At 48.5% G+C, this 17,772-nt stretch overlaps 1 protein-coding gene across 1 annotated transcript; it reads left to right on the top strand.

Annotated features, from left to right (window-relative positions):
* Positions 1–7,037: 7,037 nt before the first annotated feature.
* Znf334 (zinc finger protein 334) lies at positions 7,038–15,889 on the top strand. Its single transcript, XM_051143808.1, has 4 exons — positions 7,038–7,244; positions 12,286–12,412; positions 12,656–12,748; positions 13,993–15,889. The coding sequence occupies exons 1-4, from the start codon at positions 7,230–7,232 to the stop codon at positions 15,807–15,809; spliced, it is 2,052 nt and encodes a 683-aa protein (XP_050999765.1). The 5' UTR covers positions 7,038–7,229; the 3' UTR covers positions 15,810–15,889.
* The last annotated feature ends 1,883 nt before the right edge of the window (positions 15,890–17,772 follow it).

Raw genomic sequence — 17,772 nt, 5'->3', positions numbered from 1 at the left:
ACAATAAATAAATATTAAAAAATAAATAAAAAGAAGAAGGAAGGGTTTAGATGTTTTCATTTCAGGTATAGGATCAGATTATTATATTTAATATAATTTCTCTCTAAATTAGATATGTCCAGTAGTATTGAAAACATAAAGGAGAATAAGTACAAATTAGACAGACAGACTTGTGGTTGCCAGGCTGCAAGCTCCGCAGGACAACTGAGCTGGGAAAGAGAGAAACCGAGGGTGTCTTTCACCTGGCCACTAACTCTCTGCGGAGGCCTAACCATAGGAACCCAGAAGACCTCACCTCTTGATGCCATTGCTTGAGGAGCTACGACGTCAGCATCCGAGTCTGGAGCACACAGACCCATCACCTCGGGGATCTTGCAATCTAGACAGCTGTGTGAGAAGCAGGGGGCACACTCTGGGACAACCTGAGCTCTAGTCCCAACTCCCACATGGTGGAAGAGTTGAACCAACCCCCCCGGCCTTGCCCCCTGACCTCCACATGTTGACCATGACATGTGCACACACATCCGTGCATGCACATGTGCACACACACACACACACACACACACACACACACACACACACACACACACACATAAATAAATGCTTTGCACTCCTGGACTCACAGAAGCTGTGGTTGCCTACACAAAATAAGCCAATCAACATGCTGGTGTGGATTGGAGAGGGGCACATGAGGCCTCACTCCTAGCTGAGGAGCTCTTGACAGCCAATGGCCACTGAAGTTGGGAGTAACTTTTCTTCAGGGGCATGGTTCCTGGCGGATTGTCCGTTCTCTACCAGACGGCCCCATAGCGTGCGCTTACTGGCAGCACTGATTGGATTCATTCATATATTGTATGTATACATGAACTCCCAAAGAACAAATTTAAATATTATAATAAACAAATGTAGCAGAGCAGGGCTGGGCACAGAGGAGGCCTCCTGAGTTTTGATCAGATGAACAAGAGTGCATGATAAGTAAAGACTGGCCTTCATCCTAATGCAGAGCTCCTTCTCAGAGGCCTAGCTCCCACCTTAGCGAGTCAGATGTGCAGCCTACTCGTGGGGGCTCTTTGTTTGCCAGCAACAGAAAACATCTCTGGGTAACTCAAAAGGCAAGCTGCAGGAGTTAGGGAGAGGCAGAGCCACCAGAGCCTGGAAGACCCGACCCCTATAACTGGCATCACGGGCAGTCCCTACAGCATCTGTGCCAGAGTGACCCCATTCCACTCTGGGTTCAAGTTCAGATTCCTGGCATGCTAGGTTTGGGTCACATGCCTGCTTCTTGGCTAGAGAGAAGATGGGCTCTTTCTTTCTGTGGATGACCTTGAGAGCTTTACAGGTTGGGCAAAGATCCGTCTAGTGGGTTCTTCTCACACAATGGAGGGTCCTCTGGTGCTGTGCAGTGCACATCCCGTGACAGCGTATTTACAGCATTCTTGAGTAATGGTTGGGGTAGTCCCCCAATGGAAAAGTGTTATCAGAAAAAGGAGCTGGTTTCACAAGGCTACAAAAAAAAATTACTTGACCCACATTAATGGTATCTGGATACATTATTTGAAGTCAGAAAGAGCTAGAGCCTTGCCCAGCACTTGCTATCACCAGGCCTTCTTCTTTTTTCTTTCTTTCTTTCTTTTTTTTTTTTCTTTTTAAAAGAAATTTAATATATTTATTCAGATTACATCTCAGTTGTTATCCCATCCCTTGTATCCTCCAGTTTCTCCCTCTCTCCCGCTTTCACCCTATTCCCCTCCCCTATATCTGTGACTGAGTGGGACCTCCTCCCCCATTATATGGTCACAGCCTATCAAGTCTCATCTTGGTAGCCTGCTTATCCTTTCTCTGAGTGCCACCAGGCCTTCTATGAAGCCTTGGCTACTGAGACTTCACCCTTCCTAGCTAATGAAATTCATGGGGGAGCCTCCAGGGGAAGTTGGCTGGGGGCAGGGGAGGGGGTGCCTTCTGCCGTCTAGTGGTCATTGTGGAAAACTGCAGAACCCAGCACCTGCCGAGCCTGCCTTCTTTTCCTCTTCCTATCTCAACAGTCTACCCACCGCTCCACCACTGTGTTCAGTTCCTAGCACTTGGGAGGTGGAGAAAGGTGATCCTAAGTTCAAGGTTAGCCTGGCTTAAATAGTGTAACTCAACCTCAAAACCAAAACAAAACATTTTGGGAATGTCACTGATACATATCTTTATACACGAGCTCAGTTATTTCTTTAAGATTCTCCTGAGTTGTTAGAATAAAGAACATATAATCTCCAATTTGGGTGCAGAAAGTGTCATAGAAACGTGACAGTAATGACAGCCTTACTCAGCCAGATGAGAAACAGTTTTCCAACTCTATGACCAAATTGCTTTTTTATTTTTACCAAGCTTGTCTGCCAAAAAAGTATGTAATTTAATATTTTTCACTTCTTTAATCTATAGTGTGATTGGCCATTATCACACACACACACACACACACACACACACACACACACACACACGGTGTCTTAGTTGAGTTTTATTGCTGTGAAGACCAAGACGTGACCAAGGCAACTCTTACAAAGGAAAATATTTAACTGGGCCTGGCTTACAGTTTCAGAGGTTTAGCCCTTTACCATCACGGCGGGAAGCATGGCAGCGTGGACGCAGACTTGGTGCTGGAGACGGAGCTGAGAGTCCTGCATCCCGATCTGAAGTAAGCAGAATAAGACTGTGCCACACTGAGCAAAGTTTGAGCATAGGAGACCTCAAAGCCCACTTTCCACAGTGACACACTTCCTCCAACAAGGCCACACCTCCTCCAACAAGGCCACACCTCCTCCAACAAGGCCACACCTCCTCCAACAAGGCCACACCTCCTCCAACAAGGCCACACCCCCTCCAACAAGGCCACACCTCCTCCAACAAGGCCACACCTCCTCCAACAAGGCCACACCTCCTAGTAGTGCCACTCCCTGTGGGCCAAGCACCCAAACACGTGAGTCTATGGGGGGGGGGGTCATTCCTATGCAATCCACCGCATATGGTTCCTCTCTAACTCATTTCCAAATCTTCTATATTAATTTTCTCGTTCATACCTTATTCCATGAAAAAAATTAGCATGCTAATTTTAAATGATTTCTAGAAGCACTACTAATACCTTGAGCCCGCTTTTTACATTTGTTATATATAGAAACCAACTGTATTTTCCCCATACATTTGCTTTTGAAATCCATCTTTCCGCAAAGACAGCTCAGTTCTCTTTTCACTTGGTACATGCATGGGCACACATGCCACTGTGAGAACGCCACGGTACACATGTGCGGCTCAGAGGACAACTTGTGGAAGTTGGTCCTCTCCCTCCAGCACGTGGGGTCCCTGGGGCCCAATTCAGGTCTTCGGGCTTGTTGGCAAGTGCCTCTGTCCACTGAAGCATCTTGCAGACCCATCACGTCTTCATTGCCCCATAACAGACTGCCCCCGAAACTTGATGACTTAAAATAATGAAATTGGCTATCTTGTTAATGCTATACATTTGCCGGTATTGGTTTGGGGCTCTGCCTCATGTGATTCTAGATATGCACTTGGCTCAAGATGACTCACTCCTTGAGTCTGAAGTCTTGACAAGGATGCCTGGAAGATGAGGCATGGCTGGGTTCCTGGGAAAGATTTGCCTGTTTCTCCACATTGCCTCACTGCTTTTTTTTTTTTTTTTCCCCATTTGGCCTCTGGTAACTAGGTTACTAAAGTCACGCACCAGCTCTAGGAACACTGCTAACTAACCAGACTGCCATGGCACCACAGGTTTGTTTTTTGAAACCTGTCTTCTGATGACCCCTTTTATTTAAAATCACAACGCAACCACATTCGATGTAGGAGACAATATACAAGCATTAAATCTCTGGAAGTCAGTGCTCCTTTTGGTATTTAATGAGAACAGATAACTGTGTCAGAAACCTCCAGGCCTTCCAGTGAGTAAAACATATTATATAGCTTTCCTCTTTTAACATACAATTAGTCCTTGTGGATGAAGGACTAGTTTCTATATTAACTTGTATTATATATGATTGGCTTTGTTAAAATATAATGTTAAGGAACTGGAGAGCTGGCTCTGTGGTTTAGAGCACCGGCTGCTCTTCCAGAAGAACAGAGTGCAATTCCCATTGCCTCCATGATACCCTCTTCTGGCTTCCTCAAGCACCAGGCACGGCAGGTGGACAGTACACATATGCAGGCAATATATGTAGTCCCTGAGCTGTCAAGGTTGTACACTGCAAGAGCTGTCAAAGAGGTGGAACCTCCTTTCCATGCCCAGCCTGCGCAGTTGCCACAGGAGCTGCCAAAAAAGACATCTCCTAAGACTGCTACCAGGAGACAGCAACACAGGACCTGTCCACAGTGTCTGCACACACACAAACACACACACACACACACACACACACACACACACACACACACACAAGAAGTGAAGTGGCTGGGTGGTGGTGGCTCACGCCTTTAATCCCAGCACTCGGGAGGCAGAGGCAGGTGGATCTCTGTGAGTTCAAGGCCAGCCTGGTCTACAAAGCAAGTCCAAGGTTACACAGAGAAACCCTGTCTCAAAAAACACAGGAGCTGTACACACACACACACACACACACACACACGCACACACACCACCACCACCACCACCACCTCACTCTGCTCTACAGTGGGAAGCCACCACAGGAGCTGTCCACAGTGCCTGTGTACATACACACACACACACACACACACACCACCACCACCACCACCACCACCACCACCACCACCACCACCTCAGCCTGCTCTACAGTGGGAAGCCACCACAGGAGCTGTCCACGGTGGCAGCGCCTCCTCTCCAGTCTCCCCAAGCAGCTCCACAACAGTGGCACCTTAGTCAAAGCTGCCTGTGGTCTGGGACCAATGCAGAAAAAGGGGGGTGAAAAAAGCCACCAATCCCTGAGCGTGCGCACGCACACACATAAAACAAAACACCAATCCCTGTGCTTCCCAAGCTCGGGACTTGAAATCCCACCAATCCTCACTCTGGGAATCTCTGCCCCCCCCCTAAGAAATCCTATATAAGCCTTGGCCTTTGTTCAGTTCCCTCCTGTCCTCTCCTAGGAGCAAGGGCAGCAAACCCTGGACCCTCCCAATAAATCTGTTTTATGAGACTTGTTCCCTGGAGTGACTCTCTCATTAGAAGAAGCCAAGAAACAATGAAGAGACAAAGTGGAGTGGGGCTGAGGTTCCTGAGCTCCTCAGCTCAGCTGGGCATACGCTCCACTGGGAACAGCAACACATCTGCTGAGGAGGCTTCCTCTCAGAGCTGTGTGGTTCCTGTGTCTCAGATACCCTTCCCTGGGGACACTGCCCCACCTCAGAGCTGTGTGGTTCCTTGGCTCTCAAGTCCCAGGATACCTGTCCATCAGAACAGGAAGGACAACAATATATCCATGCATATAAAATAAAATTTGAAAAAAGTGTATTGCTAAAATATTTTGTCATTAATTATTGTCATTTTCCTTTCTGTAAAATTGGCAGAAGAGTATGCACCTGTCAATAAATTCAAACAGCTGGGAATAAACAATATGACTATTATTTTCCTTTAAGATATTTAGAGATCATCTGGTTTGTCTTTGTTAGGTGTTTCTTCTGTAATTTGGGGACGCTCACCATTACTTTTTTCTTTCTGAGAGGACTCTTTGGTTGTGATTGTTTTCTTAATACACTGTTGGAATTTCTTTCCAGATCTGTAATTTTTCTTTCTCACACTTCTTTTGTACTCGTGAGTCATATAGACCAGTGATTAAACCCAATCGCCACGAAGGAAATCGGCTGAGCGGAGGCCGCAGCTCCTTGCGGGAAATGTAGTCCCGGACAGACTGCAGCTCCCCTTGGAGAACCGTGGGAATGGCCACAACTGAGGCTCTGCGCATGCGCTGTCTCTCAGACTCTAAGGACGCGCTTCCGGTTAGCGGGGCTTTGCTAGGCGAGGCTCCCGGGCATCTCAGCGCCACGGTTCCTCGGGGCATTCTGGGAACTAGAAGAGAAGCGAGGTTCGCCCCCCCCCCCCCAGCCATAGAAATACCGAGTGGCGATCTCGGGGTAAGATCAGAGGCAACGGAGCCTTCGTGGCGCCCACGGAAGTTCGCGGGTGTCCAGTGGCCGGGTGAGGCCACCAGGCGTGACGGGGCTGCAGGCCTCAGGGCGGGCAGGCTAGGAAGGACAGAGAAGTGTGTGCGTGCAAAAATCGGATCCAGCAGTCCTGCGGACGCCCTTGGATGGGTAAAGCTTCGGGGGTGCTAAGGGTTGAGCTGCGACTGAGGGAATGGAGCAGGTACAGATTGGGCAGGATGGCGCTTCATTGGAGGGTCTGTCGTGTGGAGGGAAGGGATGCCAGGCATAGCTGAGGAAAAGGCCTCTCCTCCATCACTTCGAACAAATGCATCTCTTTCCTTAGCGCCCCTCCATTCTGTTTCGCCAGAGTTGCTCAAACCACGTCCATCACCATCCTGGGCTTTTATTGATTTCCTTTCTATAAAAGAATGACACAGTATACCTACAGAGAAGTTGTTTGTTTGGTTGGTTTGGTTTGGTTTGGTTTGGGTTTTTTTTTGAGATATTTAAACTTCTTCTCAGATGAAGAAGGCAGCTATTTTAACCTTTATGTAGTTTGCTGGTGACAGAGCCAAGAATTGAATTCTCATCTGTTGATGCCTAGGTCAGGCCTTTGTCCTCCACTCCGTTTTAAGCAGAGTGGAGTTTAGGTGGGGGAGGGGAGCAGCGCCATAGTCACTTTAACACCCTCCCTCCCTTCTGTCGGGGCTTTCTGATTGCATCTGATGAATGCGTTAGGAGAAGAACTGGTAATTGACACCCAAAACTCAATCAATCAATCAATCAATACAATCTTAGACTTGCTGGCCTGCTGTTCCAGGCTTTATATAAAGTTTATTGATCTGACCTGGTCTGAACTCTGAAGTATTGTTTGTTTGTTTTTCAAGGAGGCATAAGTAACACAGTAATTCAGTATAACACTTTGTTTCCATTCACAGTTTAAAAAAAAAAAAAAAGCTCTGATTGGTCCACTCAAGAGCTACCCCTGGGCATTTTTCCTCAAGCAGTTGCTTCCTGTATGATACCCGTCAAAGGGGCTGTGAGCACTGTAAGAGCTGCTAGCCAGCCTGCTGATCCTGTCCCCCGGTCTTCCTCACCCAGCTCCCCAGTCATCATTCCTGGCCCTTTCGTGGGAGTACCTAAAAATGGACAGTACTCAGGTAAGTCAAAGGGGTTCACTCCCCACCTTCTGCAGTGGAGGTTCATGGATTTGCACTGTATACATTCGGATGAAATAGTGGAAATATATAAAATAAGGGAATCAGATCAATATCAGAAAAGTGTATGTCAATAAACAAGTTATTGCCAGGTGTGGTGGTGGCGCCTGCCTTTAATCCCAGCACTTGGGAGGCAGAGGCAGGTGGATCTCTGAGTTTGAGGCCACCCTGATCTACATAGAGAGTTCCAGGACAGCCAAGGCTACACAGAGAAACCTTGTCTCAGGAAAATAAATAAGTAAGTAAGTAAACAAGCAAATTATGCACCCCTGTAGTCTTATTCAGGTTATATGACAAAGACCCAAGTGATAGGAAATAGGTTTTTCTGTCATGCATTTATAAGCATGATTCTTAGATTATCCGTGGGCATATGATGCAAAGTCACCTTTACGAAGAACAGCTGTGGATTTCCTGTGACTTACCGCTTGGCAAGGCCTAGCAGTTGCAGATTTCTTAATCTGTTCTCAGGGGTGTAGATGGCCTTCCGAGCATTCTCCCGGGGTGTAGTGGTAAAACCTAGAATCAATGCGCTGCATACGCCCCGCGGGCCTCCAGCCCATCATTCTCCAGGCGCCTGAGTGTTTCAGCTCTACCTTTAAAACAGACATCGCAGGACACGGTTCGCCTTTAGATTCTGTGGTAAAGCTGTTTCGCTTGCTTGTCTAATGTGCCCGCTCACTCCACACCTCGGCGTCTTCTACTCCTGTTGAGATCAAAGTTAGTGATCATTCGCCTGTTTCCTAGCCTAATAGGTTTTCCACTCCCTGCTTCACTGAACTCTTGTTGCACTCCACAGCATGGCCATCCCTCCCTAAAACGCACTTGGGGCTGTTTCTAGCTTTCACCCAACTTTCTCTTTAACTTTAACTCCCTAACCATTTCCTCTCGTATCAGCCGCTCCACCTTCCGCCACCGGCGTTGTGTGCTTAGTCCGTTATTCTCCCTGCTCCCCTTTGTGTCGTCTGGAGTTTTAACTTGAAGCCTTTGACCTCTGAAACCTCCCTACCTGTAAAGGATCTCGTGTGATTTTTTTCTAGCTGTCTGCAGGGGGTCTTCAGATGGCACTTGGAGTCCCCCTGTGCAGAACAGAAATAAGGTCCCCACCTCTGCCTGTTTGCTGTGTTGCTTCCTCACGGTTCCTGCCAGTGTTGCTAACCCTCCCAGTCACCTCACGCTAGAAAGAAAGTGAGGCCCAAAGCCGGGTGTGATGGCTGATGCCTCCCTCTCCCTGCAGTACTCAGGAAGCCGATGCAGGAGAATTGCTATGAGATGAGGTCAGCCTGGGCTACAAAAGGGGAAGGGGGAGAAAGAGAAAATGAGGTTGATGTTAGAAACTTCCTGTTCCCTGCTTCCAGCCCCGGGCAGCTGTCAAGCCCTGTGTGTACCTCACTTCTAGCCCTACTTCCCCGCCTCGGTTCCCGTCTTTAGCATGGTCATAACAGGTGTCTCAATGGTCTACCCACATCTTTCTCAAGCGTGTTGTCCACACTTGCTTGTCAGGTTAGCAACACCCGTCTATAATGTCCTGGTGCCACAGCTGCCCAAGCAGGTCCATAGGATGCAGGATAACAGCTCAGCATCCTTGCTTTAACTTAACAAGGCCAGTTACCTTCTGGCTTACTGCTCCAGATCTTTCCTTTAACAGCTGTGTATGTACCAAACGCTGTACCTGGAGCTTGACAGAAGCCAGCCCCTCTGCTTGAGCCTCAAACTCGTGGAGGAGTGGGTTTGCTGTGGTCGACACCTAGGCAAGGCTCAAATCATTACAGACTCACCATTGGTGTAACCAGGGCATTAGGAAGTTATGTAAGACTCAGGGCGTGTCTTTTTTCTTTCTTTTTTCCTTCTTTCTTTCCTTTTTTGTTTTGTTTTTGTTGTTGTTTTTAGTTTTCTAGACAGGGTCTTTCTGTGAAGCCCTGCCTGTCCTGGACTCACTTTATAGACCAGGCTGGCCTCGAATTCACAGAAACCTGCCTCCCGAAATGCTAGGATTATAGGTGTGCGCCACCATGCCTGGCGGGGTGCATCTTTTCTGTAAGGCGGTCCAGTAGGCTGTAGGATACCTACCATCCCTTGCCCTCTGCCAGAAGTCAGTGACATCTCACTGGACTGCAGCAGGCTGTGTGCTGTGTCCCCAGGAAGCAGGTGCCTGCCACGTGGAGCCGTGCTGCCGAGGGACACTTTCGTGTCTAGATTCCTGATCGGGCACCGGGTTTGACTTTAAGCCAGTTCCCTGCTATTTAAATAGTTCCTGATTCTTCATGTTATTTGAGACCACAGCCAAAAACTGTGCGGCCATCTCCATTTCTGCATCAATATAAGTTCTGCACATGTGCCTACAGAGCTCCCTACATGTGAGGCCATCAGCCCTTGAAAGCACAGGCTGTGGCCACTCCTCTCTGTGCTCTCTCTGCACCTGTGCCCCTTATAATCAGGCTCCTCATTTTTTTTTTTTTTTTTTTTTTTTGGTTTTCTTCCCAGATTGCATACCTGAGTGACCAGAATATGAATTTTCTTTTTGGTCATTTGTCATGAACACCATTCAGTCTCCTCCAAGGGGCCTATGCTCTTTCCTCAGCCGTGGGCCATGTACTGCCAAGGGCAGCTGTATCTGTCTTAGTCAGCTGCCCTCGTTCAACTCTTACCTGGCCTTTTTCTAACATTCTTTGCAGTCACTCTTTAGTTATGTAGTCATCACATTGCCTAGGTTATAATTATAAATTATAAAGTAATTTATTACCTGTTTATTACCAGGAAGCTTATTTTGGAGGGAGTGGCTCCTGGAGGATATTTAATATAGATAGTGACCTGCTTCTAGGAGACAGGTATGTGGTCCTGAAGGACCACACCATGATGCGTGTGTGCAGATGTGTGGCAGGATGAGGAAGAGAGGCTCAGTGACCTACCATAGCTGTGCATGAGGTGGAGCGTGTGGCAGGCCTGGCACACAGGGAGCACATGGGCTTCTGCAGGGCTGGAGGATGCTCACTTATTAGGACTACACTCTGAAATGAATTCAGATAGAGACAAGTGTGGAAACCACAGGCAGTTCTTATGCACACTCCTCCTAGCTTCCCTTGGCCTGCTAGTCCTGGAGTGCAGTGATCAGAACCAGGAGAAAACGCCAACCCAGCTCAGTTACTATGCAGACAGCAGTGCAGTGCTGTGTCGCACTGTCTTCAGCTCAGGGGCCAATGTTACACTTGGTTGTCATGTCTCCGTGGCCTCTTGCAGTCTGGGATGTCCTTTGTCTATCGTGACCTTTAAGTGGCCAGTGGCCCTCATTTGTGACGCCTTCGTCTTGCATCTACACTCTGTTGCCTGGCTTGTCCGGCTGGGTGTGGTGCTGCTGTGTCTTGTAATTCCCCTGCCTTGCCATGTTCTGTTCCTCTTACTCAGTTGGGGTGGGAGGCGCATGACATCTATGCAGTGCAGTGCCCTGCCTCTCGTATCTTTTGCCCTTTCCCCATTCTGTTCTTCTCTCCCTCTGCCCTCCTCCCAAAGGTGACAAGTTCATTCATTCCTGGGTGGCCTTTCAGTGTGTTTTGCACAGATACTGTTACACATGTATGTTTTCTTCCACCTCCTCCTTTCTCACCTAACAATGCAGATGTCGTTGTGCCTTTCCTCCCTTCACAGTGCAACGACCTAGAACCCATTCCGTGTCAGTCAGAGACATCTTCTTTTTGCCTTCGGATACTATTTCCCATCACCACTCTCCTCCTTTGAGCTCCAAAACCAAATGTCCACCTGCCAGGGTCAATGCCTTTACCCCTCTCCTCCACAGATGCTTTGAGCACAGTGTTGCAGGCTGACCCCTTAGCTTCATGTGCTGGTGAGCACGTGAGGATGTTTATATCTGGCTTTCTTACATTGGTGTACGTTGTCGGCATACACCCAGTTCTGGTCATTCAGAACAATGTGCTGACTCTTCATCTCACACTCACTGAGTTCCCTGGAGACAGGCATCCTAATTCTCTTCCCCTTTGGTTGGACCTTTTAGCTGTTTCCCATGTTTTCAAATATGGAACAGGAAGCTTTTTCTGCAGGACCATATGGTAACTAATTCAGTTTTGCTTAGACACACAGTCTCTGTTAGCTCTAAATGCAGCAGCTGTTGCACGCAAAAGTCACGGGCAAAGTGTGAACCAAGTCACGGGCAAAGTGTGAACCAAGCACTGGCCAGATTGGGTTATGGTAGATAGACTTGGCACGTGGGCAGCGGTTTGCCACCACTCATACATACGCTGCACATTGGGTCCTGATGCTCCGGGTATTTACAGACACCTCTGTGGATTTGCATTTTTTACACCCATGCTCTCCAGAGGAGAAGGTGAGGAGCTCCCCAGCAGCCCCTGCCCTTCTAGTCATATTCTTGTCTTGGCCATGGGAAAACAACAAATCGATACAGGTGTTAAGATGGGCAGCCTGTACACTGGGCCATCTGTACATGAAAGAGTGTTTTACTGGTGTGTCGCAGTAGCAGAGAACTATATGGCTGAGTATAGGGTAAAGGGCTCCCCATTCCCCACCACTCCCCGGGTTTCTCTCTTGTAGATCACTCCTCAACTGTCATGTATGCATTTGCGGAAGTGTGTTTCTCAGCCAACACCCTCTGGCGAGACATGCCTTAAGTAAGACTGCAATGATCACCTCACTGAAGTCTGATGGCACAGTAGGGCCATTTGTGGTCACCCTTGGTCTAGCATGTATGTTCCTACCTGAAGTGCAGTTCCTGCTGTGTCACTTGCCATACTGGGTGCTTCTCGAGAGAAAGAGCCATAGTGCACATGAGGCAGTAATCCAGGAATTCCAGGACACGGTATAAACTCTGCACAGATAGTGAACAGTTGCTGTTCCTTTGTCCCCCACGAAGGACCTCTGTGTAGCTTCACACTGGCCACGGTGGCGCCTTCCTTGTGTTCGACATTCCGCAGACCTGCCATTGCTCAGATCTTATATCAGATGCAATGTGTTCTTTCAGAGGTCAGTTTCTTTCAAGGACTTGACTGTGGTCTTCACGCGTGAGGAGTGGCAATATCTGGGCCCTGCGCAGCGCCTCCTGTACAGGGAAGTAATGCTGGAGAACTACAGAAACCTCATCTCAGTGGGTGAGTGCAGTTCCACACCGCACCCCAGAGCTAGCCGCCTTCAGGGTCACGAGACCATGGCAGGGGTGAATTCTTTCTCCTGAGTAACAAGGGAGGAAGATGATGACACTTTGCACACACATGTGTATACATGCATGTACACTGCTATATTGGTGGGAATCTCCGTCGTTCAGTTTCCCCCATCCTTAAGTCCTTGAAGTTCACAGAGCTTGGTTCACGTTTTGTACTATTTTTCATTAACAGGGTTTCGTATTAGCAAACCAGATGTGATCTTAAAATTGGAGCAAGGAGAAGAGCCTTGGATAGTGGGAGAATCATCAGGTCAGAACCGTGCAGGTATGTGTGGTGACGGAGCAGGTTAAAAACCAGAGTTTGAATCCCAGGCTGGTTAGTGATCACAGCTGGCACCTATATAATCTTTTTCTGGAATCTTCGAGGACCTAGAGCTCTAGAAGTGATTGAGGAAACTAGCTCTTGTGCTATAGATACTAAAATGTTCACCCCAAACAAATCTATTCATTTAATTGCAGCATAGAAAAATGTTTGACTTTGTGCACTGTCAGCAGAACTCAATCCCCTTCAGCGCACACCGATTCCTTCATTCTTCTCCACCAGGTGCCCACACAGACGCCCACCCAGGCGCCCACCTAGGCACCCACCCAGCTGCCCTCCCAGGTGCCCACCCAGGCACCCACCCAGATGCCCTCCCAGGTGCCCACCCAGGCGCCCACCCAGATGCCCACCCAAGTACCCACACAGCTGCCCTCCCAGGCGCCCACCCAGCTGCCCTCCCAGGTGCCCACACAGGCATCCACCCAGGCACCCACCTAGGTACCCACCCAGCTGCCCTCCCAGGTGCCCACCCAGGCGCTCACCCAGATGCCCACCCAAGTACCTACATAGCTGCCTTCCCAGGTGCCCACCCAGAGGCCCTCCCAGGTACCCACCCAGCTGCCCTCCCAGGCACCCACCCAGCTGCTCTCCCAGGTGCCCTTCCAGGCACCTTGCTTGCTTCCTGACAGTCCATGCCCACCCACCTTCCACTCATGCCTTCCATTCTCCATGTGCGCGAACTCCAGAGTTCTCAAGTCACCAAACACAGTGTCCAGTTGGACTCCTCCTCCTGCTGACTTTTGAGCACTGACTTCCTGAAGCCAGCCTCACCTGGCCTCACCGCCGTGCTCCTCTTGTCTCAAGTTCCCACCTGATCCTTGTCCATGCCACCTGGTCACCCATACCTCCAAGAGATGTTGGGGACTGCTCCATGTAGGAGTGTGTTTGTCAGTGTCCAAGGCTCTTGTGTTCCTCGCCAGTTTCTTCTGTCTTTGACCCAGTGTAGTGAGCTGGTGTAGGTGAATTTGCTTTTCCTCCCTCCTCCCACCCCTCCTCTCTTCCTTTGTGTTGTCATGTATTTGTTTTCTCTATAAATGCACAAAGTAGGAGATATTTACACTTGAATCTCTTTAATACTGGGAAGCCAGCACAGCACCAAAGCCGTGGCTACCATGCGGCCTTTATACAGATTGTCATGTCAAAGGCTCAGAGAACTCACAGGTTAATGTCAGTTCTGTTCCTTCCAGAAGGTGGTGGTGCCACAGAGAAGAGCAAGGAACAACCAGACAAACATTTGGAGCAGCTTGTAGTCTCCACTAACAAAATGATGCCAGAAAAAGCTAATCTGTTGGAGAAAACAGTCACTCGTGACATGAGTATCGTTACTTCAGAAAAAATGCTCCATAAATATGATCCAGGTGGAAATGACTTGAAAACTAGTTCAAAAGAAACAGTGGCAAAGCAAAGCCAGGCAAGTGCACAGGTAGCTGTGGAGCATGCTGGGAGTGGGAGGCCTCCGCCGCCGCGCACGAAGCCTGACAAGAGTCCCTCTGGGGCGAAGCAGGCCAAATGTGATGAAGTCGGGGATGCTGGGAGCGAAGGGGAAGATGTCACGCAGCACCGGAATAACCAGCCTTTAAGCCCACCCTCCGAACATAGCAAACATGGGGAGCCTTCCGAGGAGCCAGCCGCCTCTGCGGGGACGGAGGAACGCCCTGAGAGGAAGCGAAATGAATGCGCCGAGTGTAGGAAAACCTTCTCCAAGAGGTCCACCCTCATTGTCCACCAGAGAATCCACACGGGCGAGAGACCCTATGCCTGTAATTACTGTAGGAAAACTTTTCGTATAAAGGCAAGCCTCACCCGGCACCAGCGAATTCACACTGGAGAGAGACCTTACAAATGCAAAGAGTGTGGGAAAGCCTTCATTGACAAGTCCGCCCTCATTGTGCACCAGAGGATCCACGGAGGGGAGAAGTCGTATGAGTGTAACGAGTGTGGGAAGACCTTCTTCCGGAAGTCAGCCCTGGCGGAGCACTTCAGGTCGCACACAGGAGAGAAGCCTTACAAATGTAAGGAGTGTGGCAATGCCTTTGGCAAGAAATCTTACCTCATTGTGCACCAAAGAACTCACAGGGGAGAGAGGCCAAATGAATGCAAGGAGTGCGGGAAAACCTTCTTCTGCCTGTCAGCCCTGACAGCCCATCAGAGAATCCACACAGGGGAAAAACCCTACGAGTGCAGTGAGTGTGAGAAGACATTCTTCTGTCAGTCGGCCCTCAACGTGCATGTGAGGAGTCATACCGGAGAGAAGCCCTATAAGTGCCGCCAGTGTGGGAAGTTCCTGTGCACCAAGTCAGCCCTCGTGGCGCACCAGGTAATTCACAGAGGAAAGAAGTCCTTCGAATGTAGTGAGTGCGGGAAGCTTTTCTACCTTAAGTCAACACTCACGATCCACCAGAGAACCCACACCGGAGAGAGGCATGCTGTGGGCAGCAAGTGGAGCCGGACGGCCACTGGGAAGTCAAACGGCAGTGAACAGAAGAGAGTGGACACGAAGGAGAAGCTTCCCGAGGCTCATGAGCACAAGCGCACGGCCCACAAAAACTCACGCCGCTTTGTCCACAAGAGAACCATATGGGAGAGGCCTTACGAGTGTCTTGAGTGTGGGAGGACCTACTGCCGGAAGTCAGCCCTCAGGCACCACCAGAAGACACACACAGGAGAGAGGCCCTACGAGTGTAAGGAGTGTGGGAAGACCTTCTGCCAGAAGGTCTCCTTTACTGAACATCAGCGAACTCATACTGGGGAAAAACCTCATAAATGCAAAGAGTGCGGGAAATCTTTCCGCCATAAGTCAGCCTTCACGGTGCATAAGAGAATTCACACAGGAGAGAAACCGTACGGTTGTAATGAGTGTGGGAAAAGCTACCGTCGGCTCTGGACTCTGACTGAACACCAGAAAATCCACACGGGGGAGAAGCCGTACGAATGCAACATGTGTAAGAAGACATTCCGCCATAAATCAAACTTCCTCCTACACCAGAAAACCCACAAGAAGTAAGTTCCAGCAGGGTGACACTTAATTCACTGCTCCAGTCCTGAGTTGCACATCAAGGACTGAGACTGCTGGCACAGGGACGATGGGAAGACTTTTTGCCAAAGTTAGCCATCTCTAACAGCAGAGAGCTCACGTAGGCAACACAGACAGTTTGTTTTATGAATGTTGTACTTTCAGTGTTAACTGTGAACACATTCAGCATTTCAGACATTACACCAGGTGTGCCTACCTCCCCTTCAGATCAAGAAACAAACATTGATCTCTACTTGGTTACCCTCCACAGTTAATTTATGTCATGTATGTCGCCTGCCGGACGTGAGGAGCCAGTGTTGATTCTAGGTCATTTCCAGTTGTTCCTGTGATGACTGAGTGCTTTCCATTCATAAGTTTACAGTATTAACAGCCCAGACGACACGACCTGCTCATCTTCTGTCCACTGTCTAGTGACAGACCTAATCCCCTTGTCTGCAAAGGTGAGGCTGCCTTGCCCAGCTGTTGTGACTCCCACACAGGAGCAAGCTAGCATTTGCTAAAGCCAAGTCACTGCATGTTCCTGATCCAGTGAGAGGCACAAGGTAGCTTCCACCAGCCTCCTGGAGCTCCCAGGTAGGCCAAATTACCATAACAGAAACAAAAATATAGCCAGCAGATTTGGAGTAGCAAAGAGGATTAGGGAGTGTTTGAGTCAGAACAGTGTCTCTACTGTTAGTGTTTTTAAATACCTCTGTTTGATTAGTGTTTTTGATTATGTCAGTGTTTCCAAAAATGTCTTGATTTTTTTTTAATAAACATGTCCATAGGAATATTATTTAGAGTACCTATCAGCTTCTTAGAAAAGCTCTCCTTGGTGCCAAATAGGGTCACCCAGTGTGGATGAGTGCATCTAGCCAGATGGCCTGCAGTTCATAGGGGTTAATGTCAAGTCCTGGTAGCCAGCCACAGCGGGATTTTCTACAGACCCAGCCCTGCTCTCTGATGTGCTGTGCACATCAATGTCCTAGGACAGTGAAGTGAGTTTATTTCATTGACAAAAACCAGAAAGAGCCACTGGGTATCTGGCCGTGGGCCTTGCCTGTAACTAGGCTGGCAAACCAGCCCTTGGAGTAGCCAAAGTAGGTTGTATCATCCAACTCTGTGGTGAGGGTCTCACGCTGACCTGTGTGCTGCCTCTGCTTGTGATGTTGGGTTCTTGGGTCGAAAAAGCTGCCCTTTGTTTGAGACCCATCAGAAACTCCAGTATGAAGAAGATGATCTGTTTATTCAGTTCATATTTTACATCCTTAAGTACGAAAACATATTGTGAATGCACATGCATTCAAAATATACTAATATATACTGAAACATAAATATATGTGTACATCAACAGTAACCTGTTTCTGAAAATTTTAATAATTACTTAGAAGATTCGGTTGCTGTTGCAAATGGAATTTTACCATCTGTTTCTAAAATTGCTGATAGAGGCCTGACGAGGACCAGCAAGCAAAGTTGCCTGCTCATGAGCCTGATGGCCTCAGCGTGGTCCTTGGCCCCACCTAATAGGAGAGAACTGATTTTCTTGCAAGTTACCCTGACTTCTACAAGTGTGATATGGCATGTTGCCACACACAAAATAAGTAAATAGATAAAATTTAAAGTGTTTTAAAACTCACCGATAGGATTCTTAAGCGTTTTTATCAAGTTTGTCAAAACGTATTCCTCGTGCTTTTCTTTGCTTGGTCTTATAAAGCTCACAGCTCCTTAGGAAGGAAGTTGGTGGGCTGTCTTGTGTAGGTAGTTTTGCTTCCTGAAGCACTGTGCCCTAGTTGTGCCTTCTGCTTGCCATGCAACAAACCACAATCCTGGCATTGCTGTAGTTGCCTTTCTTGCTTTGACTTAGTATAGAGAAAGAAGTGCTGTATGCTGGGGGAACTTTTTTTTAAGTCTGGTGAAAAAATGTAAGTCCACAAATGGAAGGCCAGTGAGCCCC

This window comes from Acomys russatus, chromosome 4, assembly GCF_903995435.1.
Source record: "Acomys russatus chromosome 4, mAcoRus1.1, whole genome shotgun sequence".
NCBI classification, from domain to species: domain Eukaryota; kingdom Metazoa; phylum Chordata; class Mammalia; order Rodentia; family Muridae; genus Acomys; species Acomys russatus.
The sequence above is the reverse complement of the archived record's forward strand: the minus strand, read 5'-3'. Positions and strand labels throughout refer to the sequence as shown.